A 12,875-nucleotide genomic window follows, 5' to 3' on the forward strand; every position below is an offset into this window, starting at 1 on the left:
ATTATCACTGGTACAGGCTGCCACCTCAGACATTATTGGCATAGTAATAACTCCCGACAGAGCCCCATTTAAAGTGGGTTTTGACAAGGCATGTGCTGGTGTTTCTCTCTACTCTTTTTGCTGAGGACCTTAGTCTCTGCAATGACTTGGCAAGCACTGAGGCACAAACAACACTGTTCCCCACTCATAATGCATGTTGGTTGGATACACGTTGAATGTGCTGATGATACATTTGCACCATCCAGACTTGTTCACTTGGGTCAAGCGGAAGAGACAATGGGTACAAACATTTAGGGAAACCCCAGTGTAATTGCACCTTTGCAGGTGCTAAGGCCAAAGGCATCAGTGCTAAATATATTAAATTGAGACCCACTGGTGGTGAACCTTCTTATTTGATGGATGCCAGCTTCTCTGGGGGTACTTTGTTGAGCTTCATTTTGAAACTCTCAGCATAAATGTGATCGCTCCTTTCCTGGCTTCTTTTAGCTGATGGAATACATGGATGCTAGATGAGGGCACCAACCCCATCTGAAGAGATCAGCTGTCCAGTCTTGAATTTGTGGTGGATCTGCAGTGATAATGGAGTTAACTGGAACATACCATAATCAATAATGAGATGGCACTACTTGCCATACTCCTTGATGAAAACACAGCCATGGAACTTGTGCAAAATTAGCCAGGTTAGGGGAAGTACATATATCATGGTAGGCCTCCATCATCCCAGCCTGGCTATGTAGATCAACATGTGTACCAACAACAACAACCCCAGACACGTGTTATGTTAAATGAACTTGGTAAAGGGCACGTACGCCCGGGGGCATATTGGCGCTGTCGCATGAGTAGATGAGTTTTAACATAACGGACTCTAGGGCAAATCTAGAACAAAGTGGTTTTCAGTAATCTGCAGAAGGTGAAATGATCCACAGTGCCCCACACGGCCAAAGGAAGATCATTCCAGGCTTTTGCAGCCAACACAGAAAAAGCTTGCCCCCCCCCCTCTTACGTGACAGTCGGTACCGAGGAACTACTACAGGAAGAACAGATTGGGATCTCAGGGAGCGAGTCAGCGCATAATGTGCGAATTTGGTCTGTAAGTAGCTCCCTGTCATAGAAAGCACAGTGCACATGGATTTGAAAGAAGATCAGAGTAGCAACGGGAAGCCAATGCAATTTCTTCAGCAGAGGGGACATATGAGATCCAAAAGGGGGGTGGAGTATGGATCTGGCAGCAGCATTCTGCAGTAGCTGGGGTCTGTTAATCACATAACGCGGTTGAGCTAAATATAGAGAATTGCAATACACGAGAGTGCTCAGAACCAGCGCAGCCACCATCAGAGCCTGACATTCAGCAGGAATAAAGGGCAGAACCTTATGCAAAAAGTGAAGCTTAAAATGACGAGCCTTGCACACTGAGGCCACCTGGTCATCCAGGGCAAGGGAAGCATAGATTTTAACCCCCAAATTCCTAACCGATTGAGCCGGCATAGGAAGGGGGCCAAGACTGGTCGGCCAGAATTCTGCGGTCCAGAACAGATGGGGAGATGTTGTACCCACAACCAGAAACTCGGTCTTGCTACCATTTAACTTAAGCCAGTTACTCATCATCCATGCCCCTAAAACCTCAAGACCGTTCCTCAGCCGAACAGCTGTATCAGCTTGTGTAACGCTCACCGGTATCCACGTGGACGTCACTCAGCCTGTTCTGACCTCTTACGACCTCGAACCCTTCCCTGGAGTCTACTCGACTGGAGACTGGGCCTGAAACACAGGATTGGTAGAGTTTAACTCCCCATTGTCTCTGTGTGCTTAAACCCCTTCTTCCCCGGGGTCCAACCCCTCCCTTTGATCCACAGCTCACCTTGTTTTCTTGGAAAGTGTCATCTGTGTCCTGCATTCAGCGCAGAGGCGCGTTGCTTGATGCGGGCTCGTTGCTGCATAGTTACTTCACTGGCAAAAGTCCGACAGGTAAGTATAATGAGTCTTTTGAACAGTTCTCTAACTTTGTTCCTTTCCTTCCTTAGATGATGGCCGGCGTCCGGGGATGGCGACGTGCTGCTGAGATGAGTAGCACTGAAGGTGAGTGAGAGCGCGATGCAACCCTTTCGTATTTGTATTGAACTGAGTTCTTTTTCTGTGTCTTTTAGGTGCTGCAACGTTTTCAGCGTGGATGCCGGTTATGAAGAAGAAATGCGGTGAGTAAGCGCGGTATGCGGCGCCTCCAGATGTTTCCACGCTAACCCGGAGTGTCTTTTCCCTCTTGCAGATGGATGAGAATCTCCGGAGACAGAGTTCCCCCAGAATAGCTGGGATTCAGGTAAGCGTTTGAAGCTCGTACAGTCTTTAAAAATAAGCGAAGATTTGCTGAATGCTTACTAATGCCTTTTTTCTGTTCTTTTCCCTTTTCCTTAGGAAGCGGTGTGCCGGGATGGGAATGACACCGCCAAAGATACTCGCAGAACAGGAGGAGCGATGAATGATGGGCAGAAGCGCCGCTAGGTAAGGCTGTTCCTAACAGTGTTCTTGTTCTTGCAGGAGCTGAGCGCAGAAGAAAGATGCAGGCCTACTGGAGACCGATCCGAACACGGTGACTGTCACGCTGCAGGTGCAGAAAACACAAAGCATGTTTCTCAGCCTGGGCGTGGCTTAAATAGTCTCTGTGTATCCCAGGTGTCTCTGGACTGAACCACACCCAAAAGACTAGACTGCACATGCAGTTCTGGGAACCGAAATATGTGAGGGCATCCATCGTGTCCCCATCAATGCACTACAAGTCCAATCCCCAATGTTATCCTATGGGAGTGAGTGAGTCTGGTGCCACAAGCGCCAAGTCTGACTCCAAGTGGGTTTTTGAGTGGGATCGAGAGGCCCTTAAGGGCCATGTAGGTGATCGTGACCTGGCTTCAGCCTGACATCTTGGAGGGCTGGGGAAATGAGGGGCAGGAATCATGACAGCTTGAGAGAGGTCCAGACGGACAAGGATCTGGGTGTCATCCGCATAGGAATATTAGTGGAACCCATGAGCCTGGATGAGGAGCAAAAGAGGCCTAATATAGACGTTAAACAAGATGGGTGACAGTGCAGATCCCTGGGGGACATCACAGAACAGTGAGACCAGGACCGAGCGCAAATGAGGGAGAGAGACAGACTGAGACCGATCGGACAAGAACGCCATGAAGCAGTCGAGGACCCGGCTGGGCAGACCAGCGTCTCGGAGACGGAAGGTCAAGATGAAGTGATCAACCGTGTTGAAAGCAGCCAAGGGATCTAATGATGCCCACTAAGGCAAAAGCGTGTGTCTGGGGTTATTGTTGGGACTCTTGTTCAGAGAATTGCCTGGATTTTTGATCCAGACTGTCCTTATGGGTAGCACCAGACTGATATATATACAAATTGATTATTTATCCACTGTGGAAGTTGCAGTCCACAAAAAAAACGTGGTTGTAGACCCTCCTGAGTGAGAACCAAGTGATTGTTTCGAAAAAATGCCTCCTGACGGTCTCCGCACTCACTGTGTGCACTCTTAAGCTTCTTCTGTAGTCTTTCAGAAGCATGCTCCAATCTGTCTCATCCGCATGGCAGACATTTGGTGCTCAATATCATTCTTCTGTACACACTTTCTATGAATGCCAGCTATCAAAATAATACCCAGTTTGGCCACTCTTTGGGCCGTAAACTCTTTGGGTACATTATCAGATTTACAACCGCCCTTAAATTGTAAATGCTTTGGAAGTCGACTAGTATAGCGGCAAAGGTTCAGGATGTAGGAGTACATAAAAGTTATTATAGTGACTAATGTGCTTATAACTCAGTCAACTTTCCTCCATATGGCATCCCACCTTCACTGCTATTCTGATCTACCCGTTAGTCCCAGGTTAGGCAGGAGAAAAAGGACTGATGGGTGGAGGAGGAGGGTGGAGCATGTGGAACGCTGTGTGTAGCTCTGCATTTTAAAAAAAATAGGTATTTCTGTGACTAAATGATGTTTCAACCTAAGAGCCACTCCTCTCCCTAAACAATGTTTGACTAAATATCTTAGCACAATATATCAGGAAGGAAAATCCTTCACCTCGGTTCTCCTTGACTAATTATGATATGGGGTACCTAAGTAGCTCCATGAATTAATCATCCCCTAACTTGCATACAAAAAGTACTGTTTTCTGTGTTTCTCTTTAAAAGAATCCCCATTTTTTTAAAACTATAGCCATACATTTCATTCTTTGTGCAAACAGATTTTATCAAAAATTGGCAACACACCTCTGTGCACCCACAAAGCTAAACTAAAGAATGAACACGTCTTAGTGCTTGGTTTTTTACCTTGTTCTTAGACTTTTTGGAAAATGGCATATTGCATATATGTTCTTCTTTGCCTTGTTCCATTCATTTGTCCAACCAAAGTGTATGCCAGTTCTCTCTGGATGTGGACTCACCCCTCCAAACTTGTTGACAAAATATTTCAGCTCCTCATAATTTATTAGACCATTTTGATTAGGCCATTATCAGGACACTACATCTTTTTGCACTCTAACTCAATTTCTTGAACTTCATATTGTGAATATGTGTTCCTTTTTCACACGTCATTGTGTTGCAGGGCTCATAACCTGTCGATCGCTGATGAACACCAACCTGGACCAACACAAATTTTATAATCTTGTCTGAGTGCCATCTAATATTTTGGCCGCGTTATTTGTTCAGATGAGGACACACTGGGCCTCATTACGAGTCTGGCGGTAACCCTGCCTGTGAAACCAGCGTGTTGCCGACAGACCCGTAAACAATTACCAGCGCCTGACCTCCCGGTAACACCGGGGTATTACAACCCCGGTGGCTGGGAAGTCAGGCGCCGGTAATTCTGTTAATCCCCATTCCCATAGGGTCCCATAGGACTCTATGGGAGTGGGGACCACATAAGCACTGGCACCATTATTAATGATGCTGGTGCTTCCGTTACGGTCTGCCTACCGTGGCCGCTGTGCTCCGGGAGTCAGACCCGTAGTGTGCCGGTCCGGTAACAGTAGTGCCGGTAGGCTTACCAGCACCATTGTTACCGGACCGGCACACTTGTAATGAGACCCACTGTTTATTTCCATTGGTAATGTTTCTTTTAGTGCCTACCTTTCTATATAGCCTTGCTACCATCATATGTTTTAGATTCATAATATCTTGTGTATTCAAAGATTGGTATGGCGGGTGTCCCGTGTGCTTCTTACCGACTAAAATCTGTTTCTGTTTAGTTTCACATCACATCAGTGTGATGGAAATAGAACTATGGGCTAGGAATACATTAGTTACTGCTGCAAGTACATTTAACTCATTTAATTCTACCTCATATTTCATTACAACCCCGATTTAATTGTGAATCTTGCTTAAAATTCTTTACAAGAAAATGTGGTCCTTTTTTGCACAAGCTACTACTATGGTATTTATGTATTGTTGGGCAAGTCATATTCACTCAGGCATAAAAAATGGAACAAATCCTTTTAAAAATACATTGATAACTTGTAGTTGTATATTAGGGATTTCATTGCTTTTGCAGTGAGTTTATTCAAAGTTAATGTAGTGATTCTACATTAACTTTTAATAAACTTGTAAACTTTTAATGTTAAGTAGTACTAACATTTTTGGCATCTCCTTCAAATTTGAATGATGAAAGCAGCCTACTGTGTGTGCACGTGAACTGGTACTGCCACAAACCACTGAATTTATTTGTTTTTCCTCTTTCAGTAAGCAGTTCCGCCACCTGTGAGAAGTTAGAAAAAGAGAAGAACGAACTACAAGTTGCCTATGAGGGTATCCTTGAGAAACTGAAGGACCAGCATCGGTCAGAACTCGAAGATCTAGAAGAGAAGCTAAAAGAGTATTATGCTGGAGAGTTTCAAAAACTACAAAATGTGTTCTTTGAAGAAGCCGAGAAATATAAGGCAGAATTACAAGGAAAGGTCTGCAGCTGACTAAATTAATTTCAGTGGCTGTGCTTGGGGATTTAAACATTATTCATAATGCAAATTGCTTTCTATATGCTTTTTCCCTACACTCGCCTTTTGATGGCTAATTAGTTGCATGAGGATTTGATTTATTTTTTCTTTGCTGTGTAGAATGCATTTTCTTTGTCCTTAGTCATGCCGTGTGCAGGGGGATGCGATTCTGATAGTGCCACTTCAATGATCTAGAGTAGGCGTCTGCAACCTTTGGCTCGCCAGAACTCCCAGCAGCCATAGCCCTCATAGTCAATGGTGGGGGATCATGCGAGCAGTGGTCCTAAACATCTACAAATCCGCATGCTGCAGACCACTGGGCAACCCTTTGGCTGTATCATTCTCTGCCTCCAACAGTGTGTTGTGGTTTATCATTTTGCAGGTCGATGATCTTAATACTACACATGAACTCTTTCGGCTAGAACTTGATGGCAGCCACCAAGATGCAATAAAACAACTCCAAGAACATTATGAACGTTCTTTTTCAGGTAAGCTTTCAAATCCTTCAATTGTGGGTGTGTTTCTTTAAGACCCAGGCCTTGTTTGCAGTTATCATCCCTAACGCAGCACGCACTATACACATTTACTGTACCAGATGATGCGATTTAAAACAACAGCTTTATCAGGATAACATCTTGCTCGTAGAAATCACCATCTCAGATGAAATATGTTTGCGTCCCACTTTGTCCCCTAGTTATGTGTCAATATTTTTGGATTTTGAACTTTAGGAATCTAACCATACAGAGCTTCCTTCTAAGAGTGCATGGCACAAAATAGATAGGTTGAGGGTGCTTTTAACAAAAAATGGATTGCTCCCATACATTTAGAGCAGTGCCAGCATATATGTATGTATATTATAAGCAGCGATAGTCGCCCTCTAGTTAAGGTGATAGCCTTGAGTCACAGGAAATCCAAAAATGCTATTGCTAATATCTTGTGACTTGAAATATGACTGATATGGCTGATATTTTCCAAAAGGTTTTTCACAGGCACCCACACTACCCCAGACTGGACATTTTGGGAAAGATTCAAAAGAAAACGTAAAACTTATTAAGAAAGCAAAGCACATTGTTTTCTGCCTACTCACATTAATTTTGCCATAAAGAAAAAGTCAAAATTTGGTACAGCTGAAATGCTAAAACTGCTGGGCAGACTTGGACCAAATAAGAAACAACTTGGGCACGAAGCATTGACTTAATTTGCAGGATAGGTTTGGGGTTATTCCGGCCAGGAGTTTTTAAAATATTCAGTGGGAAAGGGGGTGTGCTCTGCTCCCCAAACATTTTTTATATCGCCCATAGCGCTTTGAAGCAGAGGGGCTTTTCAGAAATTAAAAGCCACCCATTTTGTTTTTGCTCAATGCGAGTGATTACTTTGGTAATACCTGGGGAATGTGAAAATAAAAGGTGCTCAAAAAGCTATTTGGAGGAGGAAAATGGATGAAATGGCATCATGCTAGAGGTGGGGAGGGGCAACGAGGTTACCATGTGAAATTGGAGAGCTTGGGGTGGTCTGGGGAGCCAGCTAGAGTTCAAGCATTTTCAGATTATTGGATGAATACCGGGGAATCTTGTGAGAAATCCCAAACTCTTCCCTCAATTGCTTTTTTCCTTCCTGGCTCTCTCCTTGCTATCACCCCATCACTGTTTGGCTCATGTGACACATCTTCTTCTCCGAGGTGGGCTTGATTGAAATGCGAGTACTGATTTTCAGGGGATTTGTTGCGATCACCACCTTAACTCTCTCAAAGAACGGTTTCTCACTGAATTCCAAGGGTTTTGCTATGCCTTAGTTTCCTCAGGGCCTGCTAACCATGACCTTCTGCCATGGCCACTGTACCTGTTGCACCAATTACTTTCTTTTGGGCACACTGGCCCTGTTACACCATTAATCTGTTACCAAACACCCCCATTACCCCTGCCTAGTAGATGTAGGAACTGCAAATGTTAAACCTTTTTTTTTTAACTCCTTTTTCCTGGGATAATGTCACAATAATCATTTCCAATAACAGAAATCCCTGGGTTAGAGTTGCGGGTCACTGATTCCTACAAATACGAGAACAACTGCTCAGAAGTAGTCTTCCATGTGCTTGCAAACACTCAATATGTGTCCCCTTCTTTTTTCCCGGTTCCCTCACCCACTCCATTGCTTTTCCCCTCCCTAACCCTCTCCCATTACCCCCTATCACTCATTGCTTAGTGAGATGGACATTTGTTTTTGAACCTGTCTTGCAGCGTTGTCGCTGTAATACCGTGAGATTTACGCTGTCTTCCCCTTATAAACTGAACATTTTCTACCCGTAATTGGCTCCCCAACCCACCCCCAAATCCCCAACTTCACATGGTTTCTTCTTTCCCCCTAACGACCTCTAGCCTGATGTTATTGGTGTTGGCCTTTATATAGCGCCTATGGCCAGGGAATCTAAGCGCTGTGGTTCAAAACAATTAGCCTTCTCCTAGGAGTGACTACATAAACAGAAGAGGTTTGGAGTCTCTTTCTGATGTCGAGAACATTATTGGACTCTATAAGGTTGTGGGGGGATTGATTTCAAAGTGTGATGGCATTGTTTTTCCTCCTCCAAAAAGTGTTTAGAGTTCTTTAATTTCCAGTTATATCGCATGAAACACTGGCATCGATCAAAAGAAAAAATTGTGGCATTTCATTTCTGAAAAGGCTCTCTGCTGCAAAGCACCAAGGCTGATAAGGTTTAAAGGAACAGGGGGCACCCCTATGTCTCTGTCGAATATTTTAAAAACTGCTAGATGGATATACCCCAAACCAGTCAAGAAAATAAAGTCAATGTTAATCTGCCCAGTGGTTTTCGTGCTATGGCTGTTCAAAAACTCTGCTTTTTCTCTATGGAAAAATGAATTGGAGTAGGCTGAACGCTGCATTTTTATGATTCTTTAATAACTTTTATATTTTTTAACAAATTGTTCCCAAAATGTCCAGTTTAGGGGGGGCTTTGATAAAACTTTTGTTTAGAAAATGTCATCCAAATCCATCCAGCAAGTCAAAAGGTATTAGCTTCTCTCAGTCTCTGCTGCAAAGCACCAAGACCGATAAGAAAAGGTTTGAAGTAGCAGGGAGCACTCCGTTATCTGTTGAAATTTTACAAACTACCAGTTTTCACACTGCGGCTGTTCAAAAACTGCACTTTTTCTCTATGGGAAAATGAATGCTTCCCATGATGTGGGGGTGGTACTCGACAGGAGGTTCTCATGGGGAGAGGACCCCCCACCCCCGGGGTAAGGACGAACATCCAAGGGAGAAGCCGTATAATAACACTCGCCCATCATCCTTTACACCTCCCCACCTGGTAAATCCCAGTAAAATAGCTAACCCAACCTATGTATTCATATAGGTCTTGAGACTTGGCTTCTACTGAGATGAGGAAGAACATGGATTACCCAAGGGAGAGTAACAATAGAAATACTGGGACGAAGAGGAGGCATAGAGGAATAAAGATTGAAGAGACAAAGACAAGGGACTTAAAATATATTGTCAACCAGCCGATATAAAAATAGACACAGGACTCTGAGGAGATCCAGCCAATCTGCAGGAGAGGTAGTCCAGCCTGAGCAGTTCGACAAGAGGATGCTAAGGCAGCCGCAAGCAACCCGCTCCTTAAGCCCTGGTGGCTTGGAGCCACTCCAAAGTACAGCTGGAGGGCAGCGGCATGACCTGAAGCAGGTGGACACGGAGTCCAGAGAACACTGCCGTGGCCGCCAACAGTATCCTGCAGCAGTGCAGTCCAGGATCACCCGGAGTAGAGAAGCGCAGCACGTACCAGGACCTGCTACCCCGCAAATATTTGGCGAAGAGCTCCTAGGAAACAGGTAATGGGAGAGAAAGGAAGTCTGAATGGGGGGTATCCGACCCATAGTTAGGAGTGAGAAAGAGTGCAACAGGAATCGTCTTCCTCAGCACAGTGGGTGGTTGCAGACCACTATTGAGAATAAGAAGGAGAGAGTGTAATAGGAGAGCACATTGGAAATTAGTATTTTTTGTCGCAGTACCTGGTAGGAGAGCGAACCAGCTCTGCCAAATACAAGCCGTAGAGAAGTACAGGTCTGGGACCCGCACAAGAAGGTTACAAACTCCTTTTTCGCATTGCAGTACTTGGCAGGAGAGTACACCAGGAAAAAAGAGAGACCAGGGTCGAGGACCCTCCTCACAGTTGGGTTGTTGCCTTCTCAAAAAAGCCAGGGGAAGGGAGCCATGCCCTCTTGTGTTGTGAACTGTGAAATAAAGCCCAAGAAATGTCAGGGGAAAGGGAGTCATCCCCCCTGGAGGTGTGAAAACAAACGAGGCCCAGGAGAAGAGACTCATTCTCCTGGCAAACCAACCCACAAGGAGAATCAAACCAGGAATCTAAGGGAAGGAAGGAATTATCCCAGGGATAGAGAGAACCAGTGCTCTGGAGACAGTGAGCTTCTGGGCAAAGGAAAGGAAAGAAAGAATACCTCTGGGGAGATGCAGCAGGTAGTGTGACTTCTTAGAGACATCCGAGATGTGAGGAGAGGAGGAGAGTGTGGTGTCGAAGATGACTATGAGGTTTTTAGCATCACAGGTGGGAGCAGGAAGAGGGCCAAGAGAGGCCGGCCAGAGGGTGACGGGAAAGGAGGGAGCAGGTGTGCCAATGAGGATAATCTCGATCTTACTGGCACTAAGGCAGATATCATTGGCTGCACACCACTCCTGGATAGTAGACAGACAGTCTGAGATGAGAGAAGGAGAAGAGGTGACTGAAGGGAGCCTGAAAATAAGCTCAATGTCATCCGCATAGTGCTGAATGTTGGGGCAGAGGGCATCAATGCAGTGGGCAAGAAGTGCCAGGTATTGATCGAACAGCCAGGGAGAGAGGTTGGCCCCTGGGAAACACCACAGGTAGAGATGGAGGAGAGGAAGGACCCAAATTGGACCTGGAAGGGTTGATTGGAGAGGAAAGAAGCCAGTCAAGCCAGGGCCGATCGGTGATACCCAGGTTTTCACAGAGGCAGAAGAGAGATCAAATAAGATGAGAACACAGGGGGTATTGGAATCGAGGTTGGAGAGCAGGTATTCACGGATGTTCAGGAGAGCAGTTTCCATACTTCTGACAGCACTGAAGCCAGACTGATGATCAGGGAGACAACCAACAGATTCAATGTGGAGATTAAGCTGGTGTTACGCTCACCTGGTCTCAGCGGGGGATTTGGGGCATGGTTGGGCCCTCCCTCGACTTGGCTCCCCCGTATCGGCTGTCTTCCCCGGCTGCTGCGGAGTATATTGCTCTGGATGCTGGTATCGTCCCTGGGAGAAGAGGAGAGGTAATGAGGATGGCGCGGAGGTATTACAAACCTGGAAGCCCAAATCGGGTGAGACAAGGCCCCGACTACGATGGAATGCAGGTACGGTGCGCGCACAGCGATGGAGTGGCTGGGGTCAGGTAAGCGCACCTTCAGCGATGGGATGGCTGGAATCTGGTAAGCGTGCCTTCAGCGATGGAGTGACTGGAATCAGGTAAGCGTGCCTTCAGCGATGGAGCAGCTGGAATCGGGTAAGTGCGCCTTCAGCAATGGAGCGGCTGGAATCATGTAGGTGCGCCTTCAGCGATGGAGCGGCTGGGATCCGGTAGGTGAGATAATCTTCAAAGGATGGAGTACCGGAATCAAGGTGAAGAACAGTGGTAAGCGTCATGCTGCTAGGCAGAGTAACGCGAAGCGAAGCCATGTGGTTGGGCTGGCCTTAATATAGGCTGGCTCCAGCCCCTCCCTTTAGCCACACCTTGTGGCTCCGCTTTGCCCCGCCCAAGGGCTCTAGCACGTACCTCCCAGTGCTGTTCTATGGCCACACCCTGCCCTGATGCACTTTCCTTAGGCACAGAGTGTGAAAAGCGCACATTTCCATGAGCCTGGCGCCAAAGGTGCCAGGACTGGGTCAATGTGGACCGTGGGGGCGATGAAGGTCTGGGCCCTTGCCCTAAGTCCATGACAGCACTCCCCTGCAAGGCCCCTCTCATGGGTGCCCTTCTCCCCAGTCCTGGTTTGGCGGGATTGTCACGGTGAAACCGCCTGATTAGTCGAGGTGCATGGACGAATTCCACTGGTTCCCAAGTGCGATCTTGAGGTCCATAGCCTTCCCAATCAATTAAATATTATAGTTTTCCTCATACCATTTTCGAGTCCAGGATGTCTTTAACCTCGTACTCAGGTTCTCCTTTGATAATTTCTGGCTCTGGAGGTTTTTTGATCCTAGTTTCGGGTTTCACAGGCTTCAGGAGGGAAACGTGAAACACTGGGTGAATTTGCATATTGACGGGTAGATCAAGTTTTACCGTGGCCAGGTTGATAATGGCCTTGATGGGATAAGGTCCAAGATATCTGGGACGGAAGACTGGAGGCCCCTTCAGTGGTATATTTCTGGCAGCCAACCATACTTTATCCCCAATATGGTAATGTGGGGCTTCCCTTCTATGCCTGTCAGCAAACTTTTTTTGTTGCTCCTTGGTTTTGGTTAAATTCCTGGTTGCTTCCTTCAAAGTTTGAGTAATTGTCTTATGTAGGGAGGTGATTGCTGGCATTTCTAGCTCATCAAGCGGGTCAAAGGAGGATGTCGACCATTCATAATATAGAATGGGGTTTGTCCCGTGCTGGTGTGGATGGAGTTATTGTACGCAAATTCAGTTAACCAGAGAATGTTCTTCCAGGGTTTTTCGGTGTGCTGCAGCATGCATCTCAGGTATTGTTCCAACGTCTGGTTGGTTCGTTCCGTTTGACCATCAGTCTGGGGAGGGTGACTGGTGGAGAGGCGCAGGTCAATTTGCGCCATCTTGCAACAAATCCTCCAAAATTTTGAGACAAATTGCGTTCCTCGGTCAGAAACCAATACCGAAGGAAAACCATTTAGCTTGACTATCTG

At 46.1% G+C, this 12,875-nt stretch overlaps 1 protein-coding gene across 4 annotated transcripts in view; it reads left to right on the plus strand.

Moving 5' to 3' along the window:
* Positions 1-12,875, plus strand: part of MTUS1 (microtubule associated scaffold protein 1) — a 1,716,559-nt gene that overhangs the window by 1,614,068 nt on the left and 89,616 nt on the right. For all 4 annotated transcript variants that reach the window (XM_069631569.1, XM_069631568.1, XM_069631570.1 and 1 more), the window contains 2 exons: positions 5,722-5,936; positions 6,355-6,460. In XM_069631569.1, coding sequence (XP_069487670.1) covers positions 5,722-5,936; positions 6,355-6,460 — 321 coding nt within the window. The remainder of the gene's footprint in view (positions 1-5,721; positions 5,937-6,354; positions 6,461-12,875) is intronic.

This window comes from Ambystoma mexicanum, chromosome 6q, assembly GCF_040938575.1.
Source record: "Ambystoma mexicanum isolate Mex_15411 chromosome 6q, UKY_AmexF1_1, whole genome shotgun sequence".
NCBI classification, from domain to species: domain Eukaryota; kingdom Metazoa; phylum Chordata; class Amphibia; order Caudata; family Ambystomatidae; genus Ambystoma; species Ambystoma mexicanum.